This window comes from Lemur catta, chromosome 2 (genome assembly GCF_020740605.2).
Source record: "Lemur catta isolate mLemCat1 chromosome 2, mLemCat1.pri, whole genome shotgun sequence".
NCBI classification, from domain to species: Eukaryota; Metazoa; Chordata; class Mammalia; order Primates; family Lemuridae; genus Lemur; species Lemur catta.
The window spans coordinates 67263373-67286595 of record NC_059129.1 but is presented as its reverse complement, the minus strand read 5'-3'; the positions used below and the strand labels follow the sequence as shown (position 1 = coordinate 67286595).

Sequence of the window (23223 nt, the reverse complement as noted above, 5' to 3'; positions counted from 1 at the left end):
GTAAGTTTGAATATCGTGGAAAGTAGGCTAGCATTTTATTGGCTGCATGAATGCTAATATATTTTCTCTTTAACAAGTTTTTGAATGTATTGCAACTCAAACTTGTCAAAACGACATTCAACTTGTGTGTGTGTGTTCCACTTGATGTAGATAACCATTGTATTTTAGTGGTAAATGAAGATCATTAAAGCAAATAATGTGGAGGGATTATTTTAAAAGGCTCACTACATTATGTCCATCAGTACTATTTGCAATTCTGCCAGAGAAAAATATTATAAGAGTATTCAAACTGCATGATTTAAGTTCATTGTTTTCATATGGGATTGATATAGAAATTTCTCTTGAGATAAATAACATTGAATAAATTGCCTAGGAACAGTCTGTGAGCTTTCATCTTCCTTTGGAACATTAAGTATTGGTTATTGTCATAGGAAGAGTTTTACACTAGATGGACTCATGTTCTGATCCATGGTGGCAATCTCTAAATTTATCATTCTCTCCTTCGCTTGTTCTGTGTACTGTTACCCAGGTCATGCTATTTACACCAGCTGTAGTCTCTTGTTCAGCACAGCTGAGGCATTTATCCTCCAGTTCATACACCTGATCTTCTACAGTGCCCCTCCCTCCCCACTGGAAACAAACTATTTGTCATAATTTTGTCTCTTGTGTCTGTTCATTGTTTGAAAACATCAGCCCATCATGATAAATCTCTCTCTTCAATCTCCTAGCAATTCAGTTAACTGAAAAATTTCAGTCCCAGAAGTGGCTCTTGGCTTTCACAAGCTTTACTATAAAAGCAATTTTATGCATTTTTCAAACCTCTGAACCATCAATATTTACCTGCTCTGCAATTCAAAAGCAACTACTGAAATGCATATAAGCACCTGATTTTTAAATGATCAAAACATAATCTTAGTCATTAAAAATTATTAAAAATCATAATATTATCATTCTTAAAGACTGTGAAGAAATAAAAAAACAAATTCTGCAAATTCTGGAGAAAGTTATCTGAGCTAATCACTAAGTTATCTAATGAAAATTATCATCATCAAAATCATTTTCACCACATACATTAAGAAGAAAGAGACAGCACACAGACATTTGTTCCAGGTAATAGGGCAACAAACATGGAGTTTTAATGAGCTCAGAGTTTTGTAAATAAATAATTAGCCTCAATGTGGTAACTATACGAACATATATACAGACAAGAAACTATCCTAATGTATCAGAAAATTATCCAAAAGTAACATATCATATGAATTCAGATTCAAAGGAAAGTACATCTTCACAATTAGAGAAGATAGGAAAAAAGCACCCATGGTATTTTCAGTGTGGCATTTCCGATGAATGTTGATGGGTGTGATTAGAATTTCACTCTACAAATGGTTCACAGTGATGCTAAGAAGGTAGAGAAGACTCAAAGATTATCATCTATGATAAAGATTTCTTTTCCCCCCATGAAAAGAGAAAAAACATTGGAATTTATTAGGCACATAAATTTTATAATATTATTTTTGTTTTAGAAAATAAATAGATGTGGTGGAGGTTAGTGTAAGTCCAAAAAGGATGTTGTTGAAATGATGAGCCTTTTAAAAACACAGTTGAGACAAGGTGAAACTCTGAGCAAAGTTGCCAGAGAAATGGAGAAGATGGACTTAAAAGGTATTGCTTTTTAAAAGTTGGATACTGCATGTAAGAATTCATGTATGTTTCAGACTTTATGAATCTGTGCTTGAATAGAAAATTGAAGGTAAGGATATGACAAAAGAGAATCAATATTATCTATTTAAGAGAAATATTTGGTTACCATTATAGTCATTTAAGTATAGTAATCATATTCACTAGAATTTTTGTAAATAAATCAATTTTTGATTGGCATTAATAATTAACCTATATTAATCAAATCAGGACTCTACAGAGAAAGAGAACCAATAAGATATGTATATGTGTATACACATACAGAGAGAGAGAATTTTTTTTTTATTAAAAGGAATTACCTTATGTAATTATGGAGGGTGAGAAGTCTAGACCCAGGACAGCCAATGGTGTAAGTTACAATCTGAGCCCAAGTCTGAAGGGAGGAGAAAACCCCTGTACCAGCTAAAAGATTCAGGCAGAGAGAGAGAATCATCTCTAACTCTGCCTTTTTGTTCTACTCAGGCTTCACTGGATTAGATAATGTTTATCCACATTGGAGAGGGCAATCTGTTTTACTCAGCCTATGGATTCAAATGTTAATCTCACCCACAAACACCTTCACAGACACACCCAGAAATAACAGTTGACTAAATATCTAAACACCCCAAGGTCCAGTCAAGTTGACATAAAATTAATCGTCCAATTTTTCTCTCCATTCCTCTTGCTAAACTCAAATTATCTAACCAAAAGCTACTGAACTGCAACCCCTGGCTGCCTCAGCATCCTATCCTGTAACTAATACAGCCTCAGTTTCCCCATCCCTTCTGAGAATGTGAACAGTAGGAGCAACCTGAACTCTGAATGATCTTTAGCAATCTTTAATCCCTCTGCAGAACACACATTTTAGAGCTATTCTTTCACATTTTGTAGTTCAGTAGTATTCCATGGTATACATATGCCATATTTTGTTAATCCACTCATGGATTGGAGGGCACTTGGGTTGTTTCCATGTCTTTGCAATTGTGAATTGTGCTGTCATAAACATTCAAGAGCAGTTGTCTTTATTATAGAATGCCTTTTTTTTTCCTTTGGGTAGATTCCTAGTAGTGGGATTGCTGTATCAAATGGTATTTTTATTTTTAGCTCTTTGAGATATCTCCAAATTTCCACAGGGATTGTACTAATTTGCAGTCCCACCAGCTGTGTAAGAAGTTCCTATTTCTCCACATCCGCACCAGCATTCGTTGTTTTGGGATTTTTTGATAAAGGCCATTGTCACTGGAGTTAGGTGATATCTCATTGTGGTTTTGATTTTCACTTCCCTAATGAATAGAGATGTTGAGCACTTTTTTATATGTTTGCTGGCCATTATTCTGTCTCCCTTTGAAAAGTTTTGGTTAATGTCCTTTGTCCACTTTTTGATGGGGTTGTTTGATTTTTTTCTTGTTAATTTTCTTAAGTTCTATATAGATTGTTATTATCAGCCCTTTATCAGATGTACAGCATGCAAATATTTTCTCCCATTCTGTAAGTTGTCTATTCACCCTAATGATAGTTTCCTTGGCTATGTAGAGCTTTTTAATTTGATCAGGTCCTATTTATTTATTTTCATAGCTGCTGTGATTGCTTTGGGGGTCTCCTTCATGAATTCTCAAAGAATCTTCCCAACATTTTCTGCCAGAATTCTTAAGATTTCGTGACTTAAGTTTAAGTCTGTTATCCAGTGTGAGTTGATTTTTGTGAGAGTTGAGAGGTGGGGATCCAGTGTCAATCTTCTGCATGTAGATATCCAGTTTTCCCAGCACCACTTATTGAACGAGATTCTTTTCCCCAATGTATACTTTTGTCTGCTTTGTCAAAGATTACTTATATTTTTATTATTTCAATTTGTATTGGTTCCTCTTATTGCATGTGTTCCAAGATGGAAGACCGATTACCTTTTCTTACCCAATTTCTAGAAAGTAATATTTAATAGCATCCCATAATAATATGTGACCTTTTAAAACACCATGATAATTACACAGCAACAATATGTAAAATACATATTATGATTGTTTTATGGATAAGTTGTAACAAAATTAACATTATGAAAACAAATAAGTAGCAGAAGCAGGATTCTGAGTCAAGTCTACTTGATTCCATATTTGAATTCACAACCCCAAACTATGTAGTATTACACATGAAGTCAGTAAATTTAAAGTGCTCTATTTAGAATGATCTTTATATGTGGACATATGTCTATTGCATATGCTATGGTCTGAATGTCCCCCAAAATTCATGTGTTGAAACTTATATTCCATTGTAGTGATATTATGAGTTGGGGCCTCTTGGGAAGTAATTAAGTCATGAGGACAGCCAGTATAAAATGTCTGGAAGGTACTATCTTTGGCTCTTCTCATTTGCCCTTCCATCCCTTCCACCATGTGAAGATGCAGGGTTCCTCCCTTCTGGACGATGCAATGACAAGGTGCCATCTTGGAAGCAGAGAGCAGCCCTCACCAAACAGTGTACCTGCTGGCACCTTAATTTGGGACTTCATAGCCTCTAGAACTGGGAAAAATAAGTTTCTGTTTTTGAAAATTAATCAGTCTCATATATTCTAATAGCAGTACAAATGGATTAAGACTGCATGTAAGAAGAAAAAAAAGGCAAAATTGGGCTCACAGTCTAAAACCTTAAAGTTATTTAAAAAACTCTATGTTAAAAGTTATTTTGAATGCCTCATATTGCCAGTAATTTTTAATGACAAGCTTATTTTCTGTAAATTTTTTCTATAAATGAACACTGCTATGTGAAAATATAATGCACTATAGTCACAGTACACAAAATCTGAAGAATATGTAGGGTAATACTTGGTATTTTTGCTATAGTAAATTTTTTAAAAAAGTCATTGTGTGACTTGTTGGGTCCACAAAAAATATATGTGGGATTGGTAATTATCTCATGACTAATGAAATTTATGTGTCCAATCTAACTTTTCAAAATGAAATAATAGATTTTCATTGTATTTATAGTGAACTACTCAAGCAAAAATTAATTCAGTATGATTGCACTGGATCAATGCAGCAGAAATAAGGGCAGATCTCGAAAGCATAGCAAAATGTTTTTAATTACAAGATGTTAATCATCAAGAATAATGACAGAATTTGTGTTATGAATAGAATACATAATTGCTAAGACCTGGGAAGAAGGTAGAATTAAACCTGATACCTCAAATTCTATATATGTCTAGATTTTTCTAAACTGTTTCTTAGTATTGAAGTTCTCAGTACAGATTACAATTTACCATGGAGCTGTAGCTCCTCCTAGTTGCTTAGGGTTTACATTTAAAATGGAAAAAATATATATAGGCAGAGAGTCAAGACTAACCAATTAAACCATTAAACAAAAATATTATAAGTAGAGCATAAGGAAACAAAATGAATGAATTTCAATTCTTTGATCTCACACATTGCCATACAAAATCTATGTAAAGATGAAGTCTACCCATTCTGATAGCGTTCATTTAATGAATTAAAGTCATATAAGCAGTAGCTTGATACACACCATTAAATAACAACTGTGTGTATGTAGTCTGTACAGAAAGAGAGAGGGACATTGACTATGTGATAGCTATTTGTTATATATCATTTATTCTTACAAAACACTTAAATTCATTTTCTAAAGGAAAATAGTGTCTAACGACAGAAATTTGAACTATGTCTGCAAGCCTGCAAACAATGTGTATACTGGTTTAGTCCCATTTAACCAGCACCAGCACCCTTAAGTAAAGAGAACCAGACACTACTCAAAGAGCTGCCCTTATAAGCTTTTGGTCCTAGATCTTCAGATACAAGGGATTAATGTAACAGACTTGCAAATCAGCATTAAGTTCTTGTTCTGGTAAGCCAATTCTCAACTTTTGTGCCCATCAGTCTGAGGTTTATTTTAATAAAATATTGGATGAGATATGGAAACATATTCCCATATCATCAGCTTGCTCAGAATTTATTTTGACTTGAACCATGTCAGAAGAGTGAAAATCATCATGTTTTTATGTTTTCCTCTCTTTTTGAACAATTGATACAACGGTGATGTGGGTGTCAGTTAACATATATTGTCAAAAATACAGCATCTAAACTGCCATATCCTGAGAAGGCCACATAAAAGTATTCTTATATTTATGATCTCAAAGGATATGTTAGCTAAGTGCCTCTCTTTCCCACAAAATAAAACCTGCAAGTGCACCAAAAGCATGTAGAAAACCACTACTAGTGAAAGAGAATTCTTGAGTTTGAATGCTATTTTTAAAAAACACCCTGTTATGTTAAGCCTGGTGCAGTTATGGATACAAATAAATACATTACTAAACAAAAGTTCACTAGTATTATTGGTGGAAAATTTAATTATTTATCTATTTTTTAAATAGTACAAGGCAAAATAATATTTTTAGAAAATGATATGAGTTTCAGACAAGTATTAAATTGATATATGGATGGAGACAATGAAACAACAGTGGTCAATAAAATATACATTTAATTTCTATATCTCTAAAATCATAATTAAAAGTCTATCAATATGCAGTTGGTTTAATTGTGATGTGAGTAAAGTTTAAGATCATTCTAGCTGTGTGACAGAATTGACAAATACTTAAATTCTAAGCTATAGAATCATCTATTCATTCAGAAATCATAGAGGAGTGTTCTGCACATTGTGTTTGACAGAAAGATGAAAGATAAAGTTCTAAAGTCCTTTCTTTCAAGGAGTGCATACATTAGTGAAGGAATTGAACGGTGGAAATTAAACAGAGAAAGAGAGTGTGGGGAAGAGAGAAAAGGTGGTGAGAGAGAGATGTGGGGGATGGGCAAGAGGGAAAAGAGAGAAAATTAAAAAGCAAATTATAGAAAGGCTGTCAGATGCAGAGACAGACATCATAAATCCTAAACAAGCATAAATGTCTTTACATTGCCCTCTTAAAAGACAAAGTCTACCAAAGCAGATTCAAAGCCAAATCCCAAACTATGCTATATTTATGAAACACATATAAAACTAAATGGCACAAGAAAACAAAATATAAAAGGCTAAGCAACAATACATCAATATATTTGAACTAAAAGAAGCAGAAATAATAGTATTGCTTTAAGAAATCACTGTGATTATTTGAAAACAAATTGGTAATATTTAAAAGATGGGAAAATATTATATTTTTTAAAATAATTTCTTTTTCAGATAGTTTGCTATTGGCATATAGAGATGCTACTAATTTTTGTATGTTAACTTTATATCCTGCAACTTTACTAAATTCACTTATTCCTCCTAACAGTCTTTTTAGTGGAGTCTTCAGGGTTTTCTAAATGTCTGATTATATTGTCTGCAAACAGGAACAATTTGACTTCCTCCTTTTTGGTTGGGATGCCCCTTCTTTCTCTTTCCTAATTGCTCTAACTAGAACTTCCAGTACTATGTTGAATAAAAGTGGTGAATGAAAGTGGGCATCCTTGTTTTGTTCCAAATCTTGGAAGAAAAGCTTTCAACCTTTCCCCATTCAGTGTAATATTATTAATAACTGTGGGTTTGTCATATATGGCCTTTGTTTTGTTTAGATGTGTTCCTTATATGCCCAGTTTGTTGAGAGTTTTTATCAGGAAGGGATGTCAAAGTTTATCAAATGTTTTTTTCAGCATCTAAGTCTAACCCATCAAAATATAATTTTTCTCAAAAAATACATGTGCAAGGTAGAAATATGAAAATTACAGAAAAACTTAAAAAGTAAAGATTACAAAATACTATGATAAGTAAACAATAACAATTGCATGGTGCTATAATAGTATTTGCATAACATATGAAAGCTAGTTTTATGCAGGACATAGGATTTGGTCATATGAAATGTTACTTAGCAACAGGAGGTTTTGAAAGTCCCCCATTTTATTCATTAATTTTCTATAACATGGTTTTTCATAGCTGCCTAAAATTTCATAAGGATATAATTAATGCATTTCTAAATTATACATCTATATATTTTCCACTTTGTCACTTTTATCAAAATACCAAAATAATCATCTTTCTAGGCATAGTTTGAAACTTTTCTGATAATTTCTTTGGGATAAATTTCTAAAGTGGAATTTCATAGAGAATGCTTTTGTGTATATTTGTCTTTTACTACATATGAAGAAATTATTTATAGCGTTTAGCTAAATTACTCGCTAAGTATGTAATTTTCTACATTTTGGCAGGTTTTTATACTTTGCAGACCTATCAGGAATGTAAAAGTGCTTATTTGATGACTATATCTTCACTACTACTGCATATTGCTATTTTTTAATAGCCATTTTTAAATGAAATTATACCTGTTTTAATAGTCACATTATTGCCTGCTGGTGAGGTAAACACCAGTAAGGGTAAATATTCATTTATTTGACATAGTAATTTCACTTAGAAAAAAAATTTTCCTGTATAAATTATCTAGAGAAACAATAACCCTAGAAGAATATATATCTCTGTGTATATATAAAGATCTTCATTAGTTATTTATATTAGTAAATGTTTATACAAATCTCCATTATTATGAAAATAATTAAATAGATTATGGTTTATATTCTGCATGGAATAATATACATATTTGCAATCATTAAATGATATTACTAAAGATCATGTAACCAAATGAAAAAAATAACGTAACATCTTAAAATTATATTGATAATAATTTTTTTTGGCAGGGTGAAAGTGCCAGTATATGTAGGTATGAATGCATGTGGATAAATTAAAACACAAAATGGTGTTGTACAAAAATATGTAATATGGAATTAGAGATTAGAGAGTTTTTTGTTTACTTTTATTTACCCAATTAAAAAAATTTATATGATTTTACAATAAAAATGAAGGAGGAGGAGGCATTTGATGATGAGTCCAAAAGAAGTAGAGATGGCTTTTATGTGTCACTTATCTTTATTGCCACTATCATCCTAATTTAGGCCTTATTGAGCCACAGTTGAACTGATAAAACTGCCATTTTACTGCACTCATTGTCTCTAGCTTTGACACAGTTTTCAGTTTTTAAAATTTTTTTCCAAAATAAAATTTAAATTTCTTATACATACAATTTATTCAAATCCTTAGTAGTGAATACTCTCATATTTGACTCCCTCAGTTGAATCTCGGCTCTGCTATTTAATAACAGCCCGATCTTCAAGAGGTTATACATTTTCCTGTTGGTTAAGTTTTGTTATCTGTAAAATGAGGATACAAATAGTACCTAAGCCTGGTGTCATAGTTATCATCACAGTGCTTACCTAGTACATAAGGGTCAAGTGTTAATAAAAAAATTATTTTTATTATCTCCTCGATATTAAAATTTGGTTTCAAGTTACCTTTTAATTCTAGTTATCAACTATTTTATTCTGTAATATTTTGAGGAACTATTTTTGCTTCACACATAAACACACACACCAAAAAAACACATTTTCTGCTATTATTCCAACTCCCCCTGCCAACTAACCACCTCATTTTGGTTAGTATAGACATTTTAACAATGTTGATTCTGCTGATCCATGAGCATGATATGTTTTTCCATTTGTTTACATCCTCTGCAATTTCGTTCATTAGTGCTTCATAGTTCTCCCTGTAGAGGTCTTTCACCTCCTTGGTTAAATATATTGCTAGGTATTTTATTTTCTTTGTTGTTATTGTGAAAGGTATTGAGTCTTTTATTTGATTCTCAGCATGACTCTTTTTGGCATATATGAATGCTACTGATTTGTGTACATTGATTTTGTAACCTGAGATTTTGCTGAATTTATTTATCAATTCCAGGAGTCTTTTGGCAGAATCTTCGGGGTTTTCTAGATATAAGATCATATCATCAGTAAAAAACGCTAGTTTGACTTCTTTTGCCATTTGGAACCCTTCATTTCCATTTCTTGCTTGATTGCTCTGGCTAGTACCTCCCATAGTATGTTGAACAGAAGTGGTGACAGTGGGCAACCTTGTCTGGTTCCAGTTCTAAACAGGAATACTTTCAGTTTTTCCTTGTTCAGTATGATGCTGGTTATGGGGTTTGTTATATATGGCTTTTATAGCATTGAGGTATGTTCCATCTATGCCTATTTTGTTAAGAATTCTTATCATAAAAGGGTGCTGAATTTTTTTGAATGCTTTTTATGAGTCTATTGAGAGGATCATATGGTCTTTTGCTTCTATTTATGTGGTGAATCACATTTATATTAGTAGATTTGCATATGTTGAACCATCCTTACATCTCTGGGATGAAGCCCACTTGGTCATGGTAGATTATTTTTTTGATGTGCAGCTGAAATCAGTTTGGTAGGATTTTATTGAGAATTTTTCTATCTATATTCATAAGGGATATTGGTCTGTAGTTTTCTTTTTTTTTGTTGTGTCATTTCCTGGTTTTAGTAACGAGGTGATCTTGGCTTATAAAATGAGTTGGGGAGGATTACTTATTCCTCAGTGCTATGAAATAATTTCTGCAGTATAGGTATCTGTTCTTCTTTGTAGTTCTGGTAAAATTCACCTGTGAAATCCTCTGGTGCAGGACTTTTTTTTTATTGGAAGATTTTTTACTACTGCTTCAGTTTTGTTACTTGATATTTGGCTGTTCAGGAGTTCTATTTCTTCCTGCCTGAGCCTGGGGAAGTTGTGTGTTTTCAGGAATTCATCCATTTCCTCAATGTTTTCAAGTTTCTGTACAGAGATTTTTACATAATTCAGAGATGATATTTTGTATCTCCATGGTATCACTTGTAATATGTACTTTTTAATTTTTTATTGAGCTTATTAAGGTCCTTTCTTTTCTGTTTCTGATTGATCTAGTGAGAGGCTGTCGATTTTGTTTATCTTTCCAAAGAACCAACTTTTTGTTTCATTAATCTTTTGTATAATAGCAGCATTGTAATAGCCAGGGACTTCAACACCCCACTGACAGAATGGGGCAGATCATCCAAGCATAAAATAAACAAAGAAACAATGGACTTAAATGGAACTCTAGAACAAATGGGCCTAACAGAAATTTACAGAACATGTTATCCAAAAATTGCTGAATATACGTTCTTTTCATCAGCTCACGGAACATTCTCTAAGATTGATCACATCCTAGGCCACAAAACAGATCTCCACAAATTTTAAAAAACAGGAATTATACCATCTATCTTCTCAGACCACAGTGGAATAAAATTAGAAATCAATTCCAATGGAAACACTCAATCCTACACAAGGTCACGGAAAATAAACCAGCTACTGCTAAATGATTATTGGGTCAAGGCGAAAATTAAGATGGAAATCAAAAGATTCTTTGAAGTATATGACAAAGGAGACACAAGTTATCCAAGTCTGTGAGATTCAGCAAAAGTGGTCCTAAGAGGAAAGTTGATACCCTTGAATGCCTACATTGAAAAGACAGAAAGATCACAAATTAACAATCTAATGAATCATCTCAAGGAATGAGAAAAAAAAGATTATGCCAATCCCAAACCCAGCAGGAGAAAAGAAATAACTAAGGTAAGAGCAGAAAAAAACAAGACATTGTTTTTGAAATGCTACTTCAGAAACAATAATCTCTTTTATCAAACTATGAATTATGTGCAGCTCATAAGCTGTTCCCCATACCTTTTGTGTAAGCAAAATGTTATGCTATTTGTTAAAGGATTAAAATTAGCACTTCCAGTAAGATGTTCTTTTAATGTTGGAATATTATCTAAAAGCAACAAGTTCTCTTGATATTTTTAAGCATGGATATTCAGTCCTATGACAAAATTGACCTAGTCTTTAAAGTGTGGTTCTTATGTAAATTATAAAATTAGGGACATGGAGAACAATGGAAATTATATCGCTCTTAAAATTTTACATTTTTTCCATGCTGCTCTATATTAAGGATAATAGCAACTAGAGATGAATTTACTATGAAGCTACTAAGTTTAAACTTTAGACCCTTTATGTAGAAAGGGTTCTTCTAAGATATTGTGCTGAATTTTGTATTTGCAACCATGTGTTTTTTTTTGTTGTTGTTGTTGTTTTTAATTAAAGAAGGTCTCCAAAATTGTATAAGTTTTAAGTCCCTTTTTGGTTCTAATGATGCACATTTATTTTCTACTTGGAGCGTTTTGTTTCACAGCTTGGGCTGAGTGACTGGTAGGTCCTGGTAGGTCTGCCTTGTTTTCCCAAAGGGTTTCTCTTAGATGTGTTTGATTGACTCATTGAACTTATATCAATCTTTACGTCAGAATGTGTCTGTGCATAACCTAGAGGGTAAGGGATAAACAAAATCTTTATATTTCATCTAATGCTGGGTTTGGGCCCATTCAAATGAAGAATAAACACTTTCAGGTTTTCATTGATTGCTGGTTTCTTGGTAGAATTGTCAGAAATGAGAGAAAAATACATTGCAAAATGTCACAAATTTTTTTGTTCAGAGAGCCGGACTCTAAAATGTCTCCATGTGTCAGCTTCCAATCACATAATTGTAGGCCTTTTACTCTCATTTTTTTTAATTATTAAAGACAAATTTCAAGTGGTTAAGATGCATCTTCTGTTTGTAGAAGTATAATTTTAACTAATAATAGCAATTAAAGGTTGACTAATTCATTTCTGATTGTTGTAAAATACAAAAAGTTACAAGCTAGTAAAACTTAAAAAATTTAAGGAAATATGGGCTCAATGGTATAAGAAATAATTTTTATTGATTTGTTATATTTATCTTCAGAGTTATAATAAAACTATGTAATGATTGGTCTGACAAATGCATGCCCTAATGTTTCTGTGCCACATATAACTTCTTGATAGATCATGGAGAAGTCTGGACGGTCACTGTAGAGAGGTTGGGGCCACCAAGAAGGGTGAACAACACCCAATGGTTAGTTACATAAGCATTTCATTGTTTTTCCACTAGTCATACTAGTATATTCCACTTAATATCAGCCTTGTTTATTTGAATAAAACTTGTCCTATATTCACATTTTAAGCATATTTAAATATTCTTTCTTAGTTTCACACAAGTAGCCTAAAACAAAATTCTTTTCACGAAATTATTATTTCTTCCCAAACTTTTTTTTTTATGGCAGACTTTTTATATATCCTATTCAGTATAGTCTACTGAAGTAGTTTCTTCATTATATAAAGATTGGGATATACATACAGGATGAAATAAGATTGTAATGTTGAAGTAGAAGGAATAAGGTATGCAGAATCAGAAACAAAAACTTGTATGCATTTATCTTTATATGTAATTAGTCATAAAATTAATCTTAATGATCTCACTTTTCACATTTATGAGTTGGAAGGTGGAGTGTGGCAGATCTGATGGTTGAAGCTCAAGGATGCACACAGGAACATTTGAGGTGCTCCGTTAGACTTGATAGAGTAATAGTTTCTAAAATGTGTCCTTGGAGGTACTTACAATGCAGTAACTTTGTGTAGGCATGTTTAATTCTCACAATAGCCCTTTGAGATAGAATTTATTTTTTTGTATATGGTTAATAAGAGTTTGTTTTTGGCTTTATGACATAATTGATATCCAAAAGAATTCCACACATTTAATACAATATGTACCCCTTGATGAGTTTGGTCATATGCATATGCCCATGATACCACCACCACAATCAAGATGATAAACATATCCATCATCTTCCAGAATTTTTTCATATTCTTTTATGTGTTATTTATCAATTTTTTGTGGTAAGAACACTTAACATGAGATTTATCTTCATAACATATTCTAAAGTGCACATACCATAGTAGCAGATCTGTATAGCAGATCTGTAGAACTTATTCATCTTGCATAACTGAAATTTTATATGCGTTAAGCAACAACTCCTCAATTTCTCTACCCTCTAAGCTCTGGCAACCAGCATTCTATTCTGTTTCTATGAATTTGATTAGTTAAGGTGCCTTACACAAATGGAGTCATGTAGTGTTTATTTTAACCATAGCAGAAATTATTAGGTAAATAGTAGTTTAAATAATAAGGTATTTTCTATAATATATTAGCAAGGGATCAAATAATTTGTTTGAAATAAAATCCCCTGAATTTATTAGTATTAATGTGAGTTGGTAAATTATAATCACGTGCATGTGTATGAATGTGTGAAGTTGATGAGTTCTGACAGTATTTAAACATGTTAATCTGAGTCAACACATAGGGTCCTGAGGTAATAAATGGTTATCTATACATTAGAACAGGAATATGACTCATCTATAAAATCTCTTATGAATATTAATATTTTCTATTGCCTAAACTCTTCCAGTTTTAACCAGTCCTCATACCTGTTTGTATTTACATATATACTGCATATCTTCACCTTGAAAAACTTCTGACTTTTCAAAGCTCTGGATATAATTCCCCAATGAAACACAGGCCTCATTTTACATGCCTTTCTTGACTCACCCATCTACTATGATCTAAATAAGTAACTCACATGAATCAGAATATTGTTTTTGCTTGTTTTAGCAATTTTGTGAAGAGTATTTTGAATCTCTTCTTTAAAAGTTCCTTTTAATGACATAATGATTGTTTTTATGACTTTTCCAATGAACTATGAAGTTCTCTAATGTCAGGCCATATTCCTATGGTAATGAAGGCTAAGAGACAGAAGGCTTCATTTAATCATTGCCTAATATTGAAGACTCGCCCTCATTCTTTTCATGAAAGAGGTATGAAAAGATGAGGCGAGACAAGATCTAAATGAACATCATTATAATCATCATCATTTTTATCATCAAATATTTATTGATACTTGTCCTTTGCCCAAAGCTCTAAGGACTACTGTAATGAATTTTAAAAGCCTCTGTCCAATCCTGTGATATTTATAGACAGAAAAATAAAGCATCAGTAAAGTTCCTTGGAGAGCTTTTGAAAATAGACATAATATCCCCATAAAATCTTTCCAAACAGTGAGAATATTAGCAAAATGATTGTTAATTAAATGTTTAATCCATGCTGGTTTAACCCAGTACTTAATATATCTAGTATTTATATACTACCAATCTTTTTACTAATGGTATATGTTTTGCTAATAACTATTTACTTTCAATATTTTTTTAATTTTATGACAAAAAATTAAAACTTATTTCTAAGGAAAATATTCATTTCCTGGAAATTTTTCATAAGTCAGGCTTCCCAAGAAAGAGACTGAGATTTACATGCAGATCACTGATTAGGGAGGGCTATCAATAATAATGCCTGTGAGGGAGAAAGAGAAGTAGGACTGGGAAAGGAAGATGTTGAGTTAAGATATAACAGAAGCCTCAGTTGATCCCTCTAAGGACTCCAAAGTAGATTTAGTCCTTCAAAGTTGAGCCATATTGAGTCACCTTCATACACCTCACAGCAAAAGATGAAGGCAGCCTAAACTTGTACAAGGCAGCCCCCTTTGGCCAAGGGCAATTCAGTTCCTGAGGAAGAATTCAGCTCTGAACTGTTGGTAAGCAACTTCTCCAGCATTTGTGGAAATGAGTGTTTCTCTTCTGAATCGGAATCTAGGATGGTCATCACTTCATTTATTGTAGTTAACCCTTTGTGCTGCTCAGATCTACCTGCTTTCTCAAATGAACACACCTCATCTGGAAACAGATACCCCAAATTTTTATTTGTCTCTTCCTGAGTAAATATACAAGAGGAGGATTATTGGCAAGAACTACAATTTCTGTCACTGAAGCTGGTCTTGGTGCTGCAGCTGATATTCATCTTTCTCCTCTCCTGTGCAGTTTATATTACCCCCATCTTTGGCTGGTAAATATACTGGTCTAGCGGATTACTATGTGAGATAACCTAGAACCTTATGCCTGAGAGTTCTGATGTCCTAGTAAGGCTGTGGCTCCTGTGTTTGTACATTTCTTAACAATATTGGGCAATGGACTACCAAGACTTTTTCCACTAGATCACATTAATATCAAATGTTTTTTTTTTCCCTGTGCCTATTTTATAATAGCACCTTACTGCTCACTGATCATCAACATCAGTTATTCCCGTATCTTAGTCTATTCAGGCTTCTATAACAAAATACCATAAACTGGGTGGCTTATAAATAACAGAAGTTTATGTCTTACAGTTATGAAGGCTGGAAAGTCCAAGATCAAGGTGGCAGCAGATATGGTGTCTGGTGAGAGCCACTTTCTGGCTCCTAGATAGTGCCCTCTAGTTGTATCCTCACATGGTAGAAGGACTTATGGTGGATGGATCTTCTGGGCCTATTTTATAAGGGCACTAATCCCATTCGTTAGGGCTTTGCCCTCCTGGTGTAAATAGCTCCCCAAAGGCCCATGTTCTAGTACCATCACCTTGAGGGTTAGGATTTCAACATGTGAATTTCAGGGGGACAAAAGCATTCAGTCCATGGCATAGTAAGGAAATTCTTTCCTTGACTGATGGTTTCTTAGCACAAAGAGCCCAGAGTAGCCATAAATTTCAAAAACAGACTCTCATGGTATCCTCTGGAACAAGGATCCCATTCTTGGTAATCAGGGCCTCTAGATCTATGAAACCTATAATGTAAAGCACAAATTCTACAATTGTTCAAAAAGAATAATGATACTTGGGCTTACTTTTACCCCTTGGCTTCCAATTCCATGTATTATATCTATTGGGGACAGAACATCATATAATGGTTATTGATGTGGACTGTAAGCTGCATCCTTTAAGATGGTGTCCCATTCCTGCAAGCTCTCATCCCCAAACTGGCACCTTAGGTGTACGTAGCAACTTTTGGGTGGTGTGTTATATTATAAAACCAGGGGATCCCATGGTTATCTGATTCCTACTATGCTTTGCTATAAAGTAGGTTCTTTGGTCCAATGAACTGTTGTGAGAGATCTCATATTGGTGGATGAACACTACCTAAGCCCTTGAATAGTGACGCTAGTCAAACCCTGTTGCCAGGAGAGGCAAGAAAGGCAGTTTTGTATTTCACAGTTTGCATGAGGTAAAAGTAAATCGGTATGATCTCTATGCTCAAGTAGCTAATAATCAAGTGTGGCAGACAAGACAATTCAATAAATATGCTCTAAGAAGAATATGATAAATGATGTTAGCCATTTTTAGGAGATTGGCTTCATTTTAGGAGATATCAAAGGATATTTTCTAAATGAATTAGAATTTTATAGGACCTTGAACAGTAATGCCAATGTCCCGTATAGAATATGCTTCATTAATCTGGGTCCCCAAGTGAAGACAATGTAAAGAGAATATGTAGTGCACCCTAGCTATGGAGTATGAGTGGGAAATAAAACTGTGTCATGAAATTTTGAGATTTAATGTACCTGGCATGTAGTAAGAGCTCCAGGTATCAGCTATTATCATTATTACTATCATTATTATATTCTTCATTGTAATAAATGTATTACTGATGTTTATTCCCAAGTACACATTATTCCCAAGTACATATTATTGGCACAAGTGCCACATTTTCTGATTGGTATCTACCATATTACTCAGCATAGCAACTTATGCACATATCACAGCAATTGCCGTGTAGGTGATTTAAAGTAATGATTAGAAGTGTAAGTCAGAGGAAACAGGATTTGTGTCCTGATCTGCTGTTATGGCCTGTGTGATCTGGAAGCCTTGCTTAAACTCTGAACTCTTGTTTACTCACCAGAGAGTTGGGGTTAATGAGATATGCCTGCAGGTTTGATGAGCATTAACTAAGATAATGTGCTTAAAGCCTTCTGAACAGGGCACACCACTAAGTGCTCAATCAATGGTAGTTTTTATTACTAGATGCTCAGTACAAATAGACACAATGAACAAAAGGATTATTCTAGCCAATTTGTAATGATTCTCCACTTTTTCCTGATATTTTAAACATGTGAAACATGAAACACAGTCTTGCTTTTCATTAAGCTCTGCTTATGTTATTCTCTAGATGCTTGCTATCTATAAATACTGTCTCCTTGGCAACATTTCTGTGTTAACAAGGACTTTTTTTTTTAAATCAGTACCCCTAGTTGAGCATAGAGGTGGCACATGGTAGTTCTTAATAAATATTCACAACTTAACCTTTGAAAACCTCAAAGTTAGATTATAGTTAGAAATCTGACTGCCCATTAATAGATTCACCAAGACCACATTTAGGAAACTTCAAACTCTTTCTTAATTCCTGTAGGTAAGAAATGTTTGACTTTCAATGACCATTACCAAAAAAACTGTGAATTAGTATTCACAGTAACAACTTGATGTAATTCATTAATTCACTAATATTCTCAACAAACAACTCCTCGCACTAAAAACAAATCTCCTAAGTAGATTAAGCTTGTGCTTTGTTTTTTCTCATTCATATTAAATTAGTAGTCTGAGAATTCATAGAAGTAAACATGTTTAACCTTGAAAAAACATTTTTTTTTGTTCTTTTTTTCCTACAAGATGTCAAATTATCATTATGGGGAGGAAGTCTTGATTTCTTAGTGATGTTTACCATAAGGAACAAACCTTTGAGTTTTGCATTTAAATGGTCTCGTGTTTTGTCTTGTCTGTTCTAATGTAGGCATCGATTGTGAAGTAAATATAGATGAATGCCTATCAGAGCCCTGTCTCCATGATGGAGCTTGTATCGATGGCATCAATCATTATACCTGTGACTGCAAGAGTGAGTTTTTCGGAACACACTGTGAAGCAAATGCAAATGATTGCCTATCAAATCCTTGTCTACATGGAAGGTAGCTATTTTTATTTTTTTTATTATTAACTCTATGGAAGTATATTCAACTCACAATATTTAAGATGTAATGTCAAGGGAAAGTTGATAAAGATTATTTTAATTATGCTCTTTTATAAAACAAGAGTTAAGTACAGTTAAGATGACAGATGCTGCCAGTTTGAGCTAATGCAATGTACTGATACATTATCTCTGCCTTCTTTTATTTCTGTTCATTAGCATAAAGCAATTTTCAATACATGTGGATTAATTGGATTTTAATATACTTAAAGGTAACTGCTCATGGTAATAGAAGTAGCAAGTAGGATGATGAGACATTCTATTATTTGCTCTGTGGAAAGATAGTACCACACACTTAGTACATAAAATGTTCCTAATTAGACTAATTCTTTTATCCCTGTATATGTGAAAGATATTTAATAACTCCATGAAATTGTATAATAATGCTCAGGCTCATGGATAGAATATTAGTTTATATGAATCTAGAGTGGGGTTATTTCTAGGAGATGCAGGTGGCAAAGAAGAATATATTACAGATGTACCATGCTACCTGCTGCAGCATTACTTTTCTTTTCTAGACGTGCCACTGACTTTGTAAGCAGGGAAGGAAGTATAAAAGTGCATAGCTCATTGCAATGCAGTTTGGTCATAACAGACTTCAGTGTCTTACATAACCCCTAAACACACTTTTTATCTTTTAAAATTGTTTCTTCTTTCCATTGCCATTGGGAAGATGGGAAAAATAAACATTGATCGGTTCTTTCAGTCCAGTCACCTTCAAGGATGAGGAGCCAGGAATAGACTCTGCTTTCTATTGCTCATGGAAGTGTTTTTTTTTTTTTTTTTGTCTGAGCTAGAAAAGAAAATTTTAAGTGGTGAAACTCTCTTAAAGTTTTTCTTTAATGTCTACTTACTTGAAAATTTAATCTTAATTCTATGTTTCAGGTGCACAGATCTCATTAATGAGCATCCATGTTCATGTGATACAGAATGGACTGGCACACAATGTGAAATCAAGATTAATGTAAGTTGTATTATTCTACTGAAGATATATAAGAATTTAATTTAAAAGAAAAATTAAACTCCTTGCTGTAGGTTTCATAGTCATTTCCTCAACAGTTGATAATTACACAGATCTCTGTGTAATTGCTTGACTACTGCAAGCAAAACTATAAATCACAGAATTGTTTTTCACCTTTCCCCTCTTTGTCTCTTATTATCATAAACTTCTGCAATCTGGAGTTTTCTCTAAACTAAATCCTGGAAGTGGCCATTATCAACAGGAGCTCAGATGGCTTATGTTTTACCATCTGCCCCTTCTTCCCTGGTCTTAGCACACAGAGGTATCTGTGAATCTGCAGGGATGAGACAGGATTAAGTCAATCCAGACATTACAAGGATAAAGCAAATACTGGATAGATATACCAAGAGGTGGGATATGCCTATAATGTCTCAGGATCCATCTCTCAATCTCTTGGTGTCTGTGGTGGTATGATTGATACATAGTATTTCATATATAATGCTGCCTCTGTTGAGAAATGTTGGTTGCCTGAAGACTATGGTCATTCCTGGTGCTTGAGGATCTTGTGAGTCTTTCTGGAATAATGGGGAGTTCTTCCAAATCCTACTTGGCTTGCAATAATATGATAAAGGAAGGAAGCATAGGGACTAAAAATAGCCTTTGGTATGGTGAGACTATAGGAATTTCATGTAAATCCTTTGTGTCCCTCTCCCTCATCAGTAAAACATCACTATAATAGTTCCAGCATCATAGGGTCATCGTGTGAGGATGCACAGGAGACATGGTAGATACTTAGTAAGATACTTAGTAGAGAGGGTGATGGAGTGGTTAAATGCATTCAGGGATAACCAGGAGGGAATGACTGTGTTACTACTTACCTAATGTGTGTTCTGGGATGGATTACTTATATTTTGAAGTTTTGATTTAGCTATTTAATGAAGGTAATCATAGTAACTACCTCAGGTTGTTGTGAGGATTAAATGAGATGATGCATACAAATCAATTAGCACATTTTCTGATACACACTAGCTTTAAAAAAATTAATAACCTATTGATATTATGTTTATTTGTTTTAGATAGTGAAAGCCATACTTGAGGTGGAAAAGGAAATGCAATTAATAAATTCCCTGGTAGAGAATGGATAAGCTATATATCTTGTTTGCACTGTTGTAAATATTACCTGCAGTAAGCTCTAAAACCATATCTCTTGGTAGTATAAATATTGCATTCTTCTTTTTGAATAAAGGATATCAATAAATAAACATTTTTTGCATGTATGTATATATGCATATGTACATATACACATCCAATATTATGAAACAAATTATTAAAACTCTACCTAAATGTTTCTAGATTTGGTTTCCTAATATTTTTATTTTAACATAAAACTGAACTCATCCTCATTACCCAGTGACTTTGTTTTACTTAGTATACCTTAGGTATCATTCCATTAATAATGCATAGGATACTGACTCATTCTTTTTAATAGCCACAAAGCATTCCAAATAAGCATTGAAGAACCACACTTACATAAAGAGAGCCTGAACACTAATACATAACAAAATAGACATAGATAGGGCTTACCTAAAAATGATTAAACCGTATATGACAAACCTGCAGCCAACATCATACTGAATGGGGAAAAATTGAAAGCATTTCTGCTTGGAATGGTAACCAGACAGTGTTGCCCTCTATCACCACTTCTATTCAACATAGGTGCTGGAAGTCCTAGCCAGAGCAATCAGAAAAGAGAAGGAAATCAAAGGCATCCAAATGGGAGGAGAAGAGGTCAAACTATCGCTCTTTGCTGATGATATGATCTTTTATCTAGAAAACCTCAAAGATTCTGCCATCAGACTACTGGAATTGATTAAGAAAAATTCAGCAAGGTCTCAGCTTACAAAATCAATATACAGAAATCAGTAGCATTCCTATACACCAACAACAGTCAAACTGAGAACCAAATCAAAGAATAAATATCCTTCACAATAGCAACAAAGAAAATAAAATACCTAAAAAATATATTTAACTAAGGAAAGACCTCCATGGGGAGAGCTATGAAACACTGAGGAAGGAAATAGCAGGGGACGTAAACAGGTGAAAAACGATACCATGCTCATAGGTCGGCAGAATCAATGTTGTTAAAATGTCTGTAGTATCCAAAGTGATCTACAGATTCAGTGCAATCCCTATTAAAATACCAACATAATTTGTCACAGATCTAGAAAAAATCATTCTACACTTCATATGGAATCATAGAAGACCCTATATAGCAAAAGCAATCTTAAGCAAAAAGAACAAATTGGGAGGCATCAATTTACCAGACTTTAAGCTATACTATAAGGCTACAGTAACTAAAACAGCATGGTACTGGCACAAGAACGGAGACATAGGCCAATGGAACAGAACTGAGAATCCAGATATAAAACCATCCTCATGTAGCCATTTAATCTTTGGCAAAGCAAACAAAAACATACTGGCGAAAAGAATCCTTATTCAATCAGTGAATTGGAAAATTGGGTAGCCACATGTAGAAGACTGAAACAGGATCCTCACCTCTCACCTCTCGCAAAAATCAACTCACAGTAGATAGCAGACTTAGACCTAAGGCAATGAAACTATAAAAATTCTAGAAGAAAATGTTGGAAAAACTCTTAAAGACATTGGCATAGGTAAAGAATTTATGAAAAGACCCAAAGGCAATCACAGCAACAACAAAAATAAATAAATGAGACCTGATCAAATTAAAAAGCTTCTGCACAGCCAAGGAAACTATCATGAGAGCAAACAGACAACCTACATAATGGTAGAAAATATTTGCATGCTACACATCCAATAAAGGGCTGATAAGTAGAATCTGTAAAAAACTCAGGAAAATCAGCAAGGAAAAATCAAACAACCCTATCAAAAAGTAAGCAAAGGACATGAACAGAAAATTTTCAAAAGAAGGTACACTAATGGCCAAGAAACATATGAAAAAATGCTCAACATCTCTAATCATCAAGGAAATGAAAATCAAAACCACAATGAGATATCACTTAACTCCAGTGAGAATGGCTTTTATCAAAAAGTCCCAAAACAATAAATGTTCACATGGATACGAAGAGATAGGAACACTCATAGACTGCTGGTGGGACTGCAAACTAGTATAACCTCTGTGGAAAGTAATGTGGAGATACCTCAAAGAGCTACAATTAGAACTACTATTTGATCTAGCAATCCCATTACTGAGCTTCTACCCAACAGAACAAAAGACGTTCTACAAAAAAGACATCTGCACTTGAATGTTTAGCAGCACAATTCCCAGTTGCAAAGATGTGGAAACCACCGAAGTGCCATCAACACATGAGTAGATTAATAAAATGTGATATATGTATACCATGGAGTTCTACTCAGCCGCAAAAAACACTGGTGATCTAGCACTTCTTGTATTATCCTGGATAGAGCTGGAGCCCATTCTACTGAGGGAAGTATCACAAGAATGGAAAACAAGCACCACATGTACTCACCATCAAATTGGTATTAACTGATCAACACTTAAGTGCACATATAGTAGTAACAGTCATTGGGTGTCGGGAAGATGGGAGGAGGTTGGAGGGGATGGGTATGTTCACACCTAATGGGTGCGGTACACACCATCTTGCGATGGACATACTTGAATCTCTGACTTGGGTGGGGCAAAGGCAACATATGTAGTAACCTAAACATTTGAACTAAAAAAAAAAATAGAGAGAACATGAACATACCATCTTTCTCAAATCCTATTTAGGTTTTAAACAATTTTAAGTAATTGTTGACTAATTTGTTAAGGAAAATGTGGTATGTCATTATTTCAATTTACATTTTCACAGGTTACTACAAAGATTGAGCAGTTTTCCATATAAATATTTGAATTTCTCTTTGTCATAGCCTTCTTATTTTGGCTTC

General features: G+C 33.6%; 1 protein-coding gene across 1 annotated transcript in view; it reads left to right on the top strand.

Moving 5' to 3' along the window:
- Positions 1-23223, top strand: part of EYS (eyes shut homolog) — a 1451515-nt gene that overhangs the window by 523088 nt on the left and 905204 nt on the right. Inside the window, 2 exon segments of the mRNA XM_045543805.1 lie at positions 18105-18276; positions 19221-19299. Coding sequence (XP_045399761.1) covers positions 18105-18276; positions 19221-19299 — 251 coding nt within the window.